This window comes from Sander vitreus, chromosome 11 (assembly GCF_031162955.1).
Source record: "Sander vitreus isolate 19-12246 chromosome 11, sanVit1, whole genome shotgun sequence".
In the NCBI taxonomy this organism is placed as follows: Eukaryota; Metazoa; Chordata; class Actinopteri; order Perciformes; family Percidae; genus Sander; species Sander vitreus.
Genome location: NC_135865.1, coordinates 7,884,221 through 7,902,015, shown reverse-complemented (window position 1 = coordinate 7,902,015; position 17,795 = coordinate 7,884,221). Strand labels below are relative to the sequence as shown.

The following is a 17,795-nucleotide window of genomic DNA, read 5'->3' as shown; positions in this document are numbered from 1 at the left end:
TGACTAAGTTAACCAAGGATATTCATGAGAAAACTACTACGTCTGTAACATAAATGTATAATTGGTCTGAACCAGAAATGGCAAGATAATTCACATATCAGCTTTTATATGTTACTGACCAGACATTAACGTACCAAAAGTTATCACCACGGTGACATTACGACCATTCGATTTGGCAGATTCAAGAGTGTTATATGCCACAGTGTATACAGTCCCACCATTCTGTTTCTTTACAAGTGGCCTTGTCTTTTTGTCTTTGTAACAGTCTTCTGTCTCGGACTGTAAATGATTTAACATGTAATCATTAACTTTAACAGTAATATTTAACAGTATCTGATCTTTTAGTCCCAAACAATTTAGAATTCATTTATCAGACTTACTGGCCAGTCGTTACTTGGGTCCTCAATGTTCCACACAATTTCTGGACACTGTGCTTGTCCTTGACAATCCATTTGAATTTTTGCATCTGTGTCTTTCTTTATCGGGTTACAGCCTATAGTACAATTGAGACTATGGTACAACAAATACATAGATAATTTGGTTAACACATGTAAAAACGAATGCTGTCTTGTGAAACCATATAGGTGTAAAACAATTTGATTTTACGTCTCTGCTTGGTAAGATAATTTATGCTAGAGTATGATCAGTTTCAATTACCTGAGCCAAGTTGGCGCATACATCTTAGGGGTAAAGGTGATGCATATGGATGTGGTTTTTTCCACTTTATCATTGTTTTTTTGTATCACATTAAAATAATACTTATTAAATTGAAGTGGATCGGGTAGACAGGTTCCTTTAATAGTGTACGTCAGTCCCTCAAAAGGTCCTTGACATCCACAGGGATCTGTGAATCAACAAGGACTGATTTTGCTGCAATGACAATTGACATGCTGATACAAAACATTTAAGAATAATTACTTCTGTAACTACTTCTGCAAACTACAGCTTTCATTTAAGCTGGCAAAATCAACAGAGGCCGTATAGAACTGGGAAGCTTTTAAAGCTAGACACCACAGGCAAACTTCAAATGTATGGAGTAATAAAAACAGATATCCTATATTCTCTCTGTTAAACCCTGACTCTAATATGTAAACTGAATGAAACAAGAGTTTTGAACCTGGCTTCATACAATGTTCACATTTCTGTTTTGTAAATGCATTCAAAGTAGCGGATATTTAATTAGACAATGCCTTAATTTCAGAAAACTTAAAAAATATAACTAATATAAAAAAATAACTATCTTAATGTAAGTAATCAACCTGGGGGAAGTTTCATGGTGATATCTAAAAAATGTTCCTCATTCACCTGTAGTGTCTGCCCTTAAAATATGACTAAGAATTTAAATCTGCCACCGTTAACATATGTCTTGTCAGAATGGAGAGCTTGACAGCCGTAGCAACACTAACTTAGGGTAGTGGGGTTTAGCAACTCCTTTACATGTAATGTTCTGGCCTAAGACAAAATTTTACTTTATGAAACTTCTAGCAAATAAATATGTAACTAACAAAGATATTTAATACTTAATCTTTCAATTAAAAAAAGAGTAGAAAAAGCATAATTCTTACTGCATGTCCACTCGTATCGTTTGTTGGTGTCAGTTAGATGGGATGCTTCACTTATTGAAAGAGTGATAGTTTGATTTTTGGCAAGTATTTTATATGAAGGTGCTGCAATGGCTGTCATTGCAGACCTGGCAACTCTAAGATGTTTCTTTCTCTGAAAAAGAAAATTAACAAAAGGACTTATAAATAATGCAGTATACATAAGAAAAGCATACACATTATGAACAGAATTAGGAGAGCTCCAGGAGGTAAGTATTCTTCACCTTAAATATAAAACTGTTGAAGGTAAAAGAGAAAAACATTTTACCTGTCTAAACAAATGGTCATTTTGTCCATTTAGTTTAACGGCAGAATCCTTGCCACAGATATCAAACGTATCCACATCTACTTCCAAAGAAGAGAATGCGTTCCATGCTCTGAGTTTCACTTGCACAGATCCTGTAGGAAAACATTCACTCGTGAAAACAAAGAATATTCCGATAATTTCAATAAAATCTGCACATATAAACTGCTGAAACATGAGGGGATTAAATGATCTTTTATTCAGATTGTTGATGGTTAAGTGTTTCACAAGTCATTAAATCACAGTAGCATTTTGCTTCACATGTGGTCCTCATTTTTGATATGTCTTCCATACCTTGAACTTGGTGTCCGATATGAAAAATGTCCTTGCTTGTATTCATTTCTCTGGTCTCAGAGTATGAGCTGTTGTCTCCAGTCAGAGAAAAGAGAAGCAGCACAGGCGCTCCCCGTTCAAGGGTAACACCAAGTGTAATATCTGGAGAGTCTAGACAATCGTCTCTCTCTGTCAACACAGAGGCCTGAAGCCTGGCTACTTTCTCCAACACACACATCTGCAGTATATGAAGAGTTACAAAACAGAGAAACATGACATTCCCATCAACTTCCTATTCGTCACTTACCATTGGCTCTGAGTGCTGCTAAAAAGCAGGTGAACAATTATCTAATATTAACTTACAGTTTTTCTTTTTTAGTTTACACACTAATACTTATACCTGAGACACAATGACCAGAAACTTAAACTCATGTACTAACCCCCTTAACCAATTTTATACTACACACACACTTCTCCACATTTGGCATGATCTTCTTAACTAAAATATCTTGTGTTCACATGCAATACACAAAATGCTACACTTGGTATTAAATAATTTCCTACTATCCACTTTGACTCCTCACATGAAATTATTCAATTAGCAATTACAGCTTTAGCAATAACAGGTGAGCTACTCTGTTTTAGCCAAGAAAGGAGAGAGAGGCAAGAGAAGTGTGGGTACAGAAAGAGGAAGGAGGACGAGAAATAGGAAGAGCAATATGAGTCATAATCTCTGAGATTCGGGCCACTTTGGTCAAACAATGAGAGAGGCTGGTCAGAGAGTACAACCAAACTTGAGCAGGTTCACAGTAAAGACCGCAATCCCCATACTGTACATGTACAGTATACATCTTCTGCAAGCTGTGGAAGCTTTTTAGGGCTGGATTCGCCATGTGCCATTTATAACAGTGTTTTACACTGAGCACATTAGTGAACAATTGTTCTTTGGAAATGTCTATTCATATGATGGTGTGTGTGTAATTTGAACACAAAATTACATTTTGAAATGACATCACATTGTTATGAAGGCAGAGTTTAATTTTGCAGGACATTTGTGGTGTTTTGCCTTTTGTGTGTTTCTGGATTTGTGTGCGAGTTCTTAGAATGTGAGGTATGCTTTCAGAAAAGGTGTGTAAACAATGGAAGAAAACTGTAATACTGCGCCTGAATGCATCTTAGACATGCATGGATCACTGTAGCTGCTGCTCTGCTAACGTGTTGCTCACATTATAATAAACCATCAAGGTCTTCAGTTACAAACGTTAGTATGTCATTATTAAATGGTTATTGGATGCTCTAGAGTTTTCATCTTTTATCACAGTGTAGTGAAGGTTGAGGACTCACAACCTGGCAACCCCAGATACATTTGTGTCTATGCAAAATAAACTATGAAATGGTAACCTATTAATAAAGAATATATTCATGAGTAATAACAATAACAATCCCTCCAGTATGTAACTTTACGGGGTTCATATAATGTTCATTTGATTTTGTAGTATCTTCAGTATTCATGTAAAGAAAATGTCTCATCATGGCGGTTTCATTTTTTCTGAGATACTATAGGTCTGAAAAGGAATATTTGTGGTAAAAAAGAATGCCAATCACTATTAAAACTGTGACTACGCTGTAAAACTTTAGATGCCTTTTATAGCAACACTGCCATGAGCAAAAGCCCTGGCAGTCAAGACAATTAAAATGGGTGGTGTTTGCCCCTCATTCAATCTGTTTCACATTGCACGCGGGCAGCATTACACATGTCTGAAGACCAACTTTGATTGATTATTCACACCATGCTCCAGCGTTTAACGTATAAGACTGATAAGCCTAATGGCAATCAAATTTCTTTTAACAGAGGTGATGTGACAGGTTGCTGATTTTGGATGAAATTTAGAGGAGTGATGCTTCCACTGTTGATTACAGATATGCCACTAATTAGGGGATGGGGTGCTATAATTAAAGGTTGAATTTAATTTCAAATTTAGAGAGGCCTTCAATCAACTCAATCAATCAATCAAAATGTCACAACCAAAACAAAAAAATTAAGGGATGATGCATCATGTTACTTGTTATTGCGTTGGTATTGTGATATGTTGACTTGATTGATGTTAATTTACCTGCAGGTCTGCGGACATTTCAGGGAACGTGACCGTGTTAGATGCATAAAGGGTCAGCTGGTGGCAGCCAGGCTTTAGCTGCTTCATCATTTCTGGAGCCACTGTGATATTCTGGGGAACATTTCCTCTGAACACAGATATGTTTGACAACAACGTGTCATCACTCTGGATACGGTAGGTCACATTTGTACCTGCAGAAAGAAAAGAGAGAAAAAAAGAAATATGTTTAAAAGATGAAAAAAAAAGAAGAATAAATAAATAAATACAACACCAAAACCTGGACACAAATCATGGTATATTATGGTCATGATGGCACCAACCTGCTTTTACCTCCATTTGAATCTGAAATGGCTCCCTGTAAAGGGCTTTGCAGTTGGTTGCATGAAAAGACTGTTTCCCAGCATAGCACTTGATGGCACCAAACACTGTTATGGGCTCTTCAATGGTTATTATGTTTTGAGCTCTAATGTATATGTCCCTGCTGGTGCATTCAACTGCCACAACAAATGTGCTTGGATAAGTATATTTGTGTACCTCACTTCTCTCCAGCCTGAGAAAAAAACACACAGAGAAACAGTTAGCAGTGATCACAGTATGTTCCTATTGCTTCCTGGAGAGAAAACAGGAATTCAGGTTATATAGGTCACAAACAAATCAGTCTAATCAGTCATTTTCTTACCGTAAGAAGTGGGGATATACAGTACTCACATGAATAATTAAAGACTTTGGTCTAATTTCATGGCAGTATGGGTTGGCGATATGGGCATCTTTAAGATAATATGCTGTTTCTCACTTATTGATATCATTTAATAGAACTTTATCTGTTAAATTTCATGATAAAAATTAGGGCTATCAAAATAACGCGTTAATTTCGATTAATTAATCTGAGAAAAAATAACGTGTTAAAAAAAATAACGCAGATTAATCCATTCCATATTGACGTTTGACCCGGAACCGTTCTAGCCACCATTGGACTGTAAAATGAAGGGGGGAGACGAGAATGTGCTGCCTGGATCATTAATTGGAACATTTACTTGTAAAAATCTTCTTCCTGCCAACCTTGGCTACCGAAATCTCGTGCCACTGATATGTCTGCACTTCTCTCTGATGCTCTGAAGACGATACAGGTAACACAAACACCGCTGCATGTTACGCTAGTTAACACTATACTCGACAGCAGCTAACGTTAGCCTACCGCTAGCTAGTAGCTGGATTAAACACGGTTAAAATGCTGACAGCTAACGCTAAACGGTGTAAAGTTTGACTGTGTTTTACTGTAGATGATTCAACACCGGTATGTAACAATCTGCAGCTGCCGTCAGAGAAACAACACAGACGGTCCGTTCAATGAAACTGGTAAACTACAGCTTATGGTGCATTTGAAGTTATTGTAAATGTCCATTTCCCATCTGGTGGTTGTTTTTGTCGTTCAACAGCAATTTACTAGTGAATTAAGTTTTAAAATTGTTATTGTTATACATTATTATTAAATCATTTAATTTTGACCATATGGCCTTAGCAATAAACAAGCCATTCTTTAATGTCACCAACTGTTGTTTAGTACCCTTTTTTTTTTCTTTTCTTTTTTTACTTTATTAAAAAGTATCAGTTCAGGCACCGTTAATTAAGTATGCGATTAATTTCGATTAATTAATCACAGAGTATGTAATTAATTAGATTACATTTTTTAATCAATTGACAGCCCTAATAAAAATGTTTCTTTTAAAAAATGTTTTATATACAGACTTTTTTTTTATATCAATTATCCAGTAAGTGTGTTATTATGATTTTAGTTTATATTTGCAAATCTAATATTAACAATCTCATGGCAGCCCTGTGATTTTTGGTGTCCCCTTATGAGGGGCCGAGATCGTGTGCGATTTAAGGGGTACCCTAGTCTATATTGACGACGTTCCACCTCCGGGATTGCTCCGGTGCTGCCAGAAGATTCCGCCAGATGTCCCTCTTTTCGGCCGGATGTCTGTTACCTTGGGCTTTCTTTGTGTTGGCATTTTAAACTCCGGTGGATTTATGAGGACTATGGTTAACTGCTCCTCAGATCTCTGCAGGGTAAATCCAGACAGCTAGCTAGACCATCTGTCCAATCTGAGTTTTCTGTTGCATGACTAAAACAACTTTTGAACGTACACGTTCCGACAATACAAGTACCTTCCCGAGGCTATTTTGCAGAGACACCGTTGCTCCGTCTGGCGCATAGCGCCGCCCAAGATGATTGTGATTGGTTTAAAGAATTGCCAATAAACCAGAGCACGTTTTTCTCACGTCGTGGAATGCTGTGTGGACTCGCCAGACCTTCCTTCGCAGCGCTGTGGAGGAGTGTCTGGCAGTGTGAGACTAGTGGTACCCCAACAATGTATTATTGCTCCATACACCATAAAGTTGGGGGACTTTTGGGAGTCAGATAAAAAAAAAAAAAATCCTAACAAGGTTTATATCTTAACTTTTAGTCCCGCATTGGGAGCTCCAAAGTCTTTGGACGCTACATTTCTCACAATGCAACTCAGTATCTTTTGTTAGGCCTTCCTTGACTGTTAATGGCTACTGTATGTTTTTCAACCTCTACAATTTGTAACACATTCCACCTGTTATAAATTTGAAGTCTCAAGCCAAATCATCACATCATCAGGGTTATTCTCTCAAATTTGGCAATGCTGCTCCAGAGCCACAGAATGCATTATACAACTGTTTTCACAGGCTGAGTAGTAGAATTTATTTCAAACCCACTTAGTCAGTCTTAGTTGAGTCTGTAAAAATTATTACTCACCCCTCTGGACTATGCAGATAAATAACATGGCCATCTCCGGTACTCAGCATGCAGCTAAGGTTTCCCTGTGGCAAATGGAAGAGCCACTTCACGCTAATGGTGATGATTTCAAAAACAGCAGCCACTGTGCTCACTGACAGTGTGAGCCCTGGGGGGAGATAATGTAAAGCAAAGTGTCTCTAATGAACTGGGCTTCCAACAAAACAGACAAGCACAGATTCTCATCATCTCAGCAAACAGCAGAGAGGCACAGTAATATATGATGAAATAAACAGATTTAATAAAAGAAAATGTAAAATCACCATTCTCTTTGCATGGCCGTACGCTGGGTTTTAGAAAATACAGAGGTTCAAAAACTTAGCTTACTAGGGGGGTTTGGGGGCATGATTTACCTGATCTAAATATGCACATGTATTAATGTTTGGAGAACTAAAACTGGATAACAATATCTTCAAAAGCATGTTAATGGGCAGTAGGACTGCTCAATTACACGATTACCTATCGACTTTTGGAAAGATGTTGCATTTTTTTAACTTAAAAAACAGTGGAAGTTTACCAAATCAACATTGAAAACACCTTGAACTGTGAAATTCCACTTAGTACTTTTCCTGTTGAACTTTTTGAAATCCCATTCTGAACACAAGACAAAATGGAATGTGCAAAAACAAAAATCAATTTTATCGATTACATTGTTTTTGTGATCATTAGAAACCAAAATAAAAAAAATGGGACTTTGCATTTGTCTCTCCTGTCAACGTTTTTTCAAAATAATTTAGTAAAAGTATATATTTGTTTAATCTTTGTGTTTGCGTCATTTAGGATTGGAATTGTAGAAATGTGTCTCAAACAGTAGATAAACAGTAGCAAAATGTGTGTTATACACTATATACGGTATGTCTACAATAATACTAGTGTATAATAATACGTAAGGGATAATGTAGAGCTAGCGGGTCATTATTGCAAATTAGAACCCAGGGTAGCTGCACCAAGCCACCTGAAGGGGTTCAATTCACAATATTGACCTGCTCGCTCTACATTATCCTGCCTATTACAGGGCTACTTACTAAATAAATCAATTATTTGTCACACAGTATTGATGAAAAAAATATTTTATTGATAAAATAATGATCCACTTGACTTGAATCCAAAGTGAATGAAGGGTGGGATGAGAAACAATTAGACCTGCCGCTACAGCCTTCTGGATGTAGAATGTGTGATTTCCCCTTTTTTTTAAGATTATTTTTTGGGTGCTTTTGTCCCTTTATTTCAGACTGACAGTGGACAGACAAGAAAGGTGGGAGAGAGATGGGGGATGACACGCAGCAAAGGCAAATAGCCTACAGAGGGCGCATGCTCTTACTAGGTGAGCTAGAGGTCGCCCCTGATTTCCCCTTTACTTGGAACATTTATGATTACTTAGAATGACTGTGACTTACCATCTTTGCAGTGGTAGTCCACAGACAGGTAGCTCCCCAGCTGAGGACAGGGGTCATCAACGGAGTCCACAACTTCAGCAATCTGGCAGACCTGACGGCCGTGGCAGTAAGCTGGGAAACACACAAAGAACATAATCAGCTAACTATAATACCAATGAAAATGACATTATGGGACATTTAACAACTTACCACTTAATATTTAGTACTAGTGGGCCATTAAGAAAGGTTTATGCTCTCACAACAACTCAACTAATGATCCTACACATAACAACTCATTAACATTATCATCATAAATAGAATGCACTTGTGTGGTGCTTCTAACATGAGCACAAAACAAAGCACTTTACATTTAACAACACCCACACTGCCCCTGGACTGCTAATGTTCAGTTGCTCTACAATCTCCAATGTAATAAAATGTGCCTGTATTTAAAGGAGAACTATGCAGTTTTTTTAGCTTAATTTACCTTAACTGAACAGCTTCGGAGTCATTAGAATGGTTATATGACTTTTTTTCAGGTTGAATGGTGGTCGTCTCGCTTCCCCCTAGCGCCTGTGAGCTGAAAAATCACCCTTGCAACTTTCGGCCAGCGAGCCGCCGGCCTCAGCATCAGGAAGTATGACGTGATATCAGGTCTCGCGATCTAACAAATTGCTTCACGGCACTGCACACATACGCCCATTCAGGAACCGGCTAACAAGGTAGCGATGCAGTTTTTCACACTATCGTCATGGCTGAGCCGGCTAAAAATAAGCAGAAAGCTAGGAAAGCATTGTCGGAGGAACAGAGAAAGAGGAAACGGCAGACTGACTGAGCGAGGAGTCAGACATAAGTAAACATCGGAGCTGCCAAATGTTTATTCCGAAGCTGTAGGGGGAGCTCTATAGAGAAACCTGCGAGCAAAAACAAAGAAAACAGCGAAGAAAATTTAACAATCTTATTTCTACGGATGTGTCAGAAATTGGTGTTAACTGTATATATCACATCGGTACAACAGTTAATAAGAAAATTGTATGAGCCATACTTTTCCTCATACAGATATGCACAGTACATTATTTGATAGGTTCAATTTAACTTTTGTACTTTTCTGGAATAAATATTTTCCGATTTTTGTACTTGGTAAACTTGTGATAAAGTTAAGTTTTATCACAAGTTTAGAGCAGAACCATAGACGTGTTTCCCATTTACAAACAATGTGTGCACAGCAGGAGCTTACCGTATATACCGATAATTATTATTTCAGTAAAATTACTGTTTGGAGGTGAATACTATGTCACACACATCCTTGCATTTCGATAACTTTCTTTTAACCAGCATTAAATTCTTGCTATTTGACTGCTGCACAAGAAGGCCGCGGCTGTTTATGTTATGAATATTATATTCATGACATAAGCATGTATAGTTGCTTACTCAGAATATACCGGATAGGCCTACTTGGCTTTAACTCTCTAAGGTCTAAGAGAGTTTTCTCGATTTTTACATATCTTCTTAAATTCAACTTTTAAAAAGTAGTATTTATTAGCCTCACTGGAACGAGACTCTGAACATCAGTTTAAAGAAGCATTACAATGTGATGCATTTTCCATCCAAAGCCATCAGTCTACCTCTCACCTCTATCATCTCATCACCTCCAAATATATGTCAAACAGCTAAGTATTGATCAGAGAGCCTGACAAATGCACTCTTCATTTACCAAAGACACACAGTAACAGTGTGAGATGTCCAACAGCATTTGTTCCTGCAGTGCAAAACTATCCACAGCCTTCATAAAATCAATTGGACCAGATCACTTAAGCTAAAAAAGTATATACTCTCTGAGCTAACCAGGAGGTCTCCTTCTTGGGATAATGAACAATGTTGTATTCGTGCAGTTGGAGATACATAACAACTCCACATGTTGATCTTCTCATGAGCTCTCAGACATTCTTTATACTTACTTCTTTGTTTTCTACCCCCCATATGCACGCTCATCTCACAGATAGTGAGTCACTAGGAAACCCCAGGGCTGGGTTTCCAAATGGGCCTCCTGGGCCCAGGGGCTCCTAAGCCAGAGTGTCTGCGTGAAGTCACTGTTACTTACCTTGCATTTCATGCACATATGGTCAAAGGGCTAAACATTCAGTTAGAAGATGTAACAAGAAAGAAACACTTATGATATATTTTAAGTGAGTGTTCATCTCCTCATTTTATCTATAGGACTTTAGAGAGGCTGAGCACTCTGTGAAGAGTAATCCAAAAAGCAAGTGTAAAACAACAGCATTAGAAGCTCTGTCTAAGAGGCCTCTCAGAGGTGGTCATAGACAATCTGGACTGAGGCTTTCATTCCAAACCTGTAACATCTGTGAGGGTTTCCTGATTGTTCAAGGACATGAAAGGTAGGTGAATTTAAAATGTGACTTTCTATGTGGGTCTAGCACTGTGATAGACTTCTGACTTCTCTTACCTCCTATGCATGCTCGGAAAGGTTGCAATGCCCCATGACCCTATAACAGGATGAACAAGCTTGGAAAATGAATGAATAGATAGTCTGCTTTTGCCATCAGCTAAATGCATGAGTCAATGTTTACTCTTTGGATGGACATAATTGATTTATCTTAAAAGGCAGTTGAGCGTTGAAGCTATTATTGTGTGTTTTTCCTTCCATAAATGCCCTCATGGGCAAACAATGGTCTGCTGTGAGACAATGTGTGCTTTGTGATATCTGGCAATCAGTTCTTCAAAAGTGGATTGGGTTTCATCAGAATTTTCATCCATGCAGAACCTTCTTAATGAGGCATGATTGTTTGTTTTCCTATTCTGACTTGTTCCCCTATTGAGTTCAGCAGATAAAATTAGGTTATTTTGGAGATCAGATCCTTTAAAAGCTCTGAATTAGGTAATTGTATAACAAATCAAACATATCAAACATCAATTATCATCAATTATCATTGTGTTTTTATTGCATATAACAAATAAACTATTTGACCATGTACCTGTTAATGATGCAACAACATCCACCCAGCCGCATTGATGTTCTGTGGATGTTGATGGTGGGGAGAGCGTGGATCGACAGTAATGGATGTTCTCACGACCGTAGAAGCCGACATCTATCATTAGGACTTGATGAGAACCACACTGCAGAGTGGTGTTATGACCTGCACACACAATGGATCTCCCAGAGTCTGGGAAGAAGACAATAGCAATACAAAGTGGTGATTAATCATCATCATAGAGTGATTCAGTATGTTGTTGTTTTTCAAAGTTTGAGGCAGAATACATACCAAACTGGCAGATAAAGTTCAGTTTTTGGTTGCAGTCTCTTGTGGCTTCCCATTGAAAGCCAGAGTCTCTCAGTATGTGTCCACAGGCTGCTTCTAGCTGCGGGCTGCTCACCCAGTTTGAATAGGTGATATGTGAACCATTCAGCCAAGAGAGAGCACCTGAGAATGGAACAAACCATTGCTGAACATGTGTGTGTATGTATGTATGTATGTATGTATGTATGTGTATACATGTATGTATATATATATATATATATATATATATATATATATATATATATATATATATATATATATATATATATATATATATTATGGACAGGATATCAAAGTGTAGTCGGGGTGGGGAGGGGTTGCAGTTCGGTGGGCTGGGGATCTCATCGCTGCTCTTTGCAGATGATGTGGTCCTGATGGCATCATCGGCCTGTGACCTTCAGCACTCACTGGATCAGTTCGCAGCCAAGTGTGAAGCGGCTAGGTTGAGGATCAGCACCTCTAAATCTGAGGCCATGGTTCTCAGCAGGAAACTGATGGAGTGCCTACTCCAGGTAGGGAATGAGTCCTTACCCCAAGTGAAGGAGTTTAAATACCTTGGGGTCTTGTTCGCAAGTGAGGGGACAATGGAGCGAGAGATTGGTCGGAGAATCGACGCAGCGGGGGCGGTATTACATTCAATTTATCGCACCGTTGTGATGAAAAGAGAGCTGAGCCAGAAGGAAAAGCTATCGATCTACCGGTCAGTTTTCGTTCCTACCCTCACCTATGGTTGGGTAGGCTGGGTCATGACCGAAAGAACGAGATCCAGGGTACAAGGGGCCGAAATGGGTTTCCTCAGGAGAGTGGCTGGTATCTCCCTTACAGATAGGGTGAGAAGCTCAGTCATCCATGAGGAGCTCGGGGTAGAACCGCTGCTCCTTCGCGTCGAAAGGAGCCAGTTGAGGTGGTTCAGGCATCTGGTAAGGATGTTCCAGGCACGTCCAGCTGGGAGGAGGCCTCGGGGAAGACCCAGGACTAGGTGGAGGGATTATATCTCCAACCTGGCCTGGGAATGCCTCGGGATCCGCCAGTCGGAGCTGGTTAATGTGGCTCGGGAAAGGGAAGTTTGGGGTCCCCTGCTGGAGCTGCTCCCCCCACGACCCGACACCAGATAAGCGGACGAAGATGGATGGATGGATATATATATATATATATATATATGTACAGTTTGAGCTGAAGTGCCCATAAGTACACTGAACTTACCTGTGGTGATCAATTCAATTCAACCTTAATAGTGTCAAATCATAACAGAAGTTATCACAGGACACTTTCCACTTACAATTCCCCCCCCCCCACCCCCCCGCAACGACACACACACACACACACACACACACACACACACACACATATTCTTTAGTCTAAAAATAGCTTTGGTTTACATATGTTTGTAGTTGTGTTTTCTTGTTTCATGCTACTGTATACAACACTGTGCTACTGTTACAAACGTGATGTTTTGTCCAATAAATATTTTCTGTTTTACTGTAACGTTGTTGTTTGCAGTGCACTTTTCAACCCCTCTCAGCAGATTACTTTCACTCTAGAACATTGTAAATGTAGATATAGGCCTATGAAAGACAAAAGAGCTTTAGATTCAGAACAACAGTGTGTACATGGTATATCCAAAAATGTACTATTATGAAAAAAGTGTTTGCCATTTGGTGCAAATGTTTCATTTTGAGATGTGTTTATAGTATTTTGAATGCAGTGTTTCATTTTGAAGGAGATGTGAGGCATTTTGCATTTTGTTTGTGCAGTTTTGGGAATTGTGTGTAGAGTTTTGAAAAAAGGAGACATAGTTTTGAAAACGTGTGTAAGCAGTTGGAAAAAAACTGTGAAAACATGGATATGAGCAACATTGTTGAATTAGGTGACATGTTCTTTACAATAATCATGGGCATTTCAGATTGTTTTGGATTAATCCCACAAACACCGTCTGTGATGGCCGCACCTGCAGCCACGCAACTGATTTCAATTTTGGTATTTCTTCTGCACACACCTTCTATAGGTCACTTAAAAGTTCATTTTCACCTCATTGAGTTTGTCGACCTTTTGACCTAATGCACATTGCACAAACATCATCATAATTTCTAGTTTGGAGGTTTAGTTTATTTCTTTGGACTATATTACTTTGTTGGCCCTTTTGTTTTTATTATTTAATTGGAAAATAATTGTCCTGTTTTGTTTAATTTGTAGTTTAGGTGGGAGTTACAGTGGCCCTGAAGAGCAAATCACAACAGCAAATAGAAAAACACGACAGCAAATAGGAAAACACGTTTTTTTTCTATTTGCTGTCGTGTTTTCCTATTTGCCGTTGTGCTTTGTGATTTGTTGAAGTGTTTTCCTATTTGCTGTCGTGTTTTCATATTTGCTGTCATGTTTTCCTATTTGCTATCGTGTTTTCCTATTTGCTGTCATGTTTTCCTATTTGCTGTTTTGTTTTTCTATTTGCCGTTGTATTTTAGGATTTGTTGAAATGTTTTCATATTTTCCGTTATGTTTTATGATTTGCTGTTGTGATTTGCACTTCAGGGCCACCATAGAGAGGGTTTGGCTTTGTGTTACCCCTTTGATTCAACAATGGTCTGACCAGCCATTGTATATGGTCACCTTTATCTTCTGATTTTTAGGTTGGGAGTCTTTGTTTCTCTATCCCAGGTTAAACGCATGGATTTTGAAATTAAGTTTATCTGGACAGTTTGCTTTTTTAGGGTAGGCAGAGTGGGGAAATACTGTATGGGTGTATCAGCAGACGGCCTGTAGAGGTCCAGTATACTGTGCACTGGCACTGTGTTCCCTACTGTTGCAGAACAACAGGAGGGCAGGGAGAGAGTGATGGCAACAGTACGGAGGCTAGTGACTAACAAAATAATATAAGATACGCCTTTATTGTCTCCTATAGGATAAATTTGTCTCGGGCAGTCGAAAGAACAAAAAATGGCAACACATTGCACACAAAACACAATAAACATACAATTGTCGCAACTAACAGGTAACATTCAATAACACACACACAAAACCCCCTCTCCCTTCCCCCACACGCACAGAAGAAAGACAACCTACACTCTCAGAAAAGAAAAAAAAGTACAAAACAGTACCTTTAAGGAACAAAAGCTTGTCACTGGGGTTATACCCTCAAAGGTAAATTGTTGTACCTTTAGTCAGAGGAACAAAATTGTACCTTACTTGTTTGTACCTTCTAAAGGGACAAATTTACCTATTATACATTTGAGGATCAAAAATGTACCTTAAACAAAAGGTACAACAAAGTACCTCTGGAAAAGGTACAATATATGTGCAATATAAGTAAGCAGTATACTTCACATCCTCCACCTTGTATTGCACATATATACTACCCAGATTGGACATATCTCATTAAATCATGCTGTGATCAAGAGTGGGGAAAAGCAGGGACAATCAGGGACAGGGATTAGGGCCAGGCGGGTAGTAGCAGGTATGAGAACAAAGAACAATATTGGCGGAACGGAGAGGAAGGGACTTGAGATAAAAGACAAGGATCCAAAGGCGGCAGTGTAGTTAAATTTAGTGGTGAGGTTTGAAGAAGGAGTGAAAAAGCTCATCAGACCAAACTCAGAATAAATTGGACACAATTGCACCAAATTGCTATAATTTTAAAGACTATTGCTATTGATCAGCAATATTAATCAGCAATGTATACATTCTCTTCAATGGGGTGCTAATTTGTAGCATATGATGGATTGAATCAATGTGTGAGGGCTTACAATTCCAAACAAAAAAAGATTTTCACAGTTTGCAATTTAGCGCAGCAGTTGCCTATAATCCACGATACGGCCTTCTTACCTTCAACAATTGGAGAATATTGCAGGTTTGGAGAGGCAGAGGGTGCAATTCCAAGCCACACATCCTTCTTGGGATCCAAGAATCTTTTAAGGAAAAATTGAGTTTCTTCATCTGGGATAAATGCAAGGTGTCCACCACGCTGCTCACACCAAGCCTGCGCACTGAAAAAAGTATGCTGGAGATCCACAAACTCGTAGCAGGAGCCTCCAAAGGCCTTCTGGAAGTCTGGACAGGAAACGGGAACCTTTGTCTTATCTTCAGCGCAAGACAGACAGCTGAGTGTCATCAGGATCAGCAGGTGCACAATTGTCCAGCCCATCCTTTTTAGTTTTTACTTCAAAAACCAAAATGTCATTCTTTTTAACTTCTTGGTGCTATCAGTGCAGTGGTTTCCCCCTTTCGTCTAACGTTTTCATACACACCCCTGGTCACGTCCTGCTTTTAAATGGGTCTGACATGAGCCTCTCTAACACACTTTGTTCTGGGTTCAGTGGAACATTGTTTACCTAAGAGCCATCTCGCTCAATAACCACTGAAATGCATTAGCTCTGTACACAGACAGAGCTGAAACAAAGGAAACCTGCTGTAAGAGAGCAGATGGCAAGGTAACTTGAGGTGAGGGTTTAACAATAATTTAAACAATTAAATGAAAAGGATTTATAGATTTATTTAATAGATATATGATAGAATGGCTAATTGAACATTTTTTTGTTTTGTTGTTTGAAATTTCTAAGTGCTGTTACACTACACTTAGTTTTGCCGATGCTGAATGATGTCAATACAGAAAAAGGCCTCCTAATTCAAGAAACAAACCACGGCCACTCTTCTGTGAAATAAAACTCACCATTTACTTTATATCAAGGCCATACTCTGCAGGCAAAAATTTGTTTTTTCCATACAGTCTTTGTTTTTGTTTTCTCATACTCTGAGCTCCAAATCTTCACTTCAGTAGCACTTACATACACCCAACTTTCGAGTTCAATTCCTATTTATATTATGAAGGTTGTCACGGAAGGGTTTGTTTATATATATTATTCATTGCATGATTTATGGAACATTCTATTCCTAAAAACATGGTGGAAAAACAATTCTAAAATATGGAGTCATAAAAACAGATATCCAAAATGTCCTCTCTCAAAACCTTTGACACAATGAAAATCATTTTAAACCTGACTTTATCCAATGTTCAGATTCCTGATCCATACAATTTTTTCTGTTCCATACAATTTTAGAAAACAATATAAATACAAAAAAGTAATTGTCTTCAATTAAACAATATTTTGGGGAAGTTTAATGGTTCATAGTTAGAAATAATATTAAATAATTCACCTGTAATGCCAGGACTCCACCAGGCACAGATGTGCCGCATTCCGGCTGCTGGTTTTGTTCCATCTTTCGCAGTGCGTCATACCATACCGCGAGTGATTTAGAAGCAGAGCGTTTTGCCTGCCTGACTTACCAGGCTTTAAATGGTTTCTTCCATTTAGTATGGCTCACTGATTTGTGGCTGTGTATTACTTGTTTTCAAATAGTGTAGTGATATATGATTGGGAGTCTGTAAGGGTGTTTATGTTGAAAATTGACCGGATGCTCTACCCGTTCCACTTCCTGCCTGTGCAAAGGCCCATTAAAAATAGACATAATAATAATAATACATATTATTGATATAGCACTTTAAATGGTACTCAAAGACACTTTACAGTAAAACCAGCACATATAGCCCATTAAAAACAGATAAACAATAAAAACCAACACATAAAACAAGCATATTAAAAGCAATTAAAACAATAAAACCAGTAACTATCAGGTGAGAAATGTAAGACTATTGTATGTGGAAAGCTAATCTGAAGAGGTGTGTTTTAATTAGTGTTTTGAATGTGTCCAGGTCAGTACAGTCACGGATGTGTATGGGTAGGGAGTTCCAAAGGGAGGGGGCTGCAATGGTGAAAGCTCTGTCCCCAGGTACGGTGCTTGGTCCTGAGTGGTAGGGAGAGGAGGTTTGCGTCAGAGGAGCGGAGGTTAAGGGGAGGATTGTCATATACACATATTTTTAGCGGGGAAGAGGCAAGGCAAGGCAAGGCAGCTTTATTTGTATAGCACATTTCAGCAACAGGGCAATTCAAAGTGCTTTACATGAAAACAGATTAAAAAATTTAAAACAGATAAA

At 38.6% G+C, this 17,795-nt stretch overlaps 1 protein-coding gene across 1 annotated transcript in view; it reads right to left on the bottom strand.

Moving 5' to 3' along the window:
* The window catches only part of LOC144525806 (polycystin-1-like protein 2), a 51,837-nt gene extending 35,890 nt beyond the window's left edge, over nt 1-15,947 (bottom strand). The window contains exons 1-13 of the mRNA XM_078262871.1: nt 15,629-15,947; nt 11,774-11,932; nt 11,486-11,674; nt 8,514-8,624; nt 7,078-7,225; nt 4,613-4,842; nt 4,293-4,483; nt 2,200-2,416; nt 1,870-2,000; nt 1,566-1,716; nt 658-844; nt 381-510; nt 135-279 (exon numbers count right to left, since the gene is read on the bottom strand). Coding sequence (XP_078118997.1) covers nt 135-279; nt 381-510; nt 658-844; nt 1,566-1,716; nt 1,870-2,000; nt 2,200-2,416; nt 4,293-4,483; nt 4,613-4,842; nt 7,078-7,225; nt 8,514-8,624; nt 11,486-11,674; nt 11,774-11,932; nt 15,629-15,947 — 2,308 coding nt within the window. The remainder of the gene's footprint in view (nt 1-134; nt 280-380; nt 511-657; nt 845-1,565; nt 1,717-1,869; nt 2,001-2,199; nt 2,417-4,292; nt 4,484-4,612; nt 4,843-7,077; nt 7,226-8,513; nt 8,625-11,485; nt 11,675-11,773; nt 11,933-15,628) is intronic.
* Between the last annotated feature and the right edge of the window lie 1,848 nt (nt 15,948-17,795).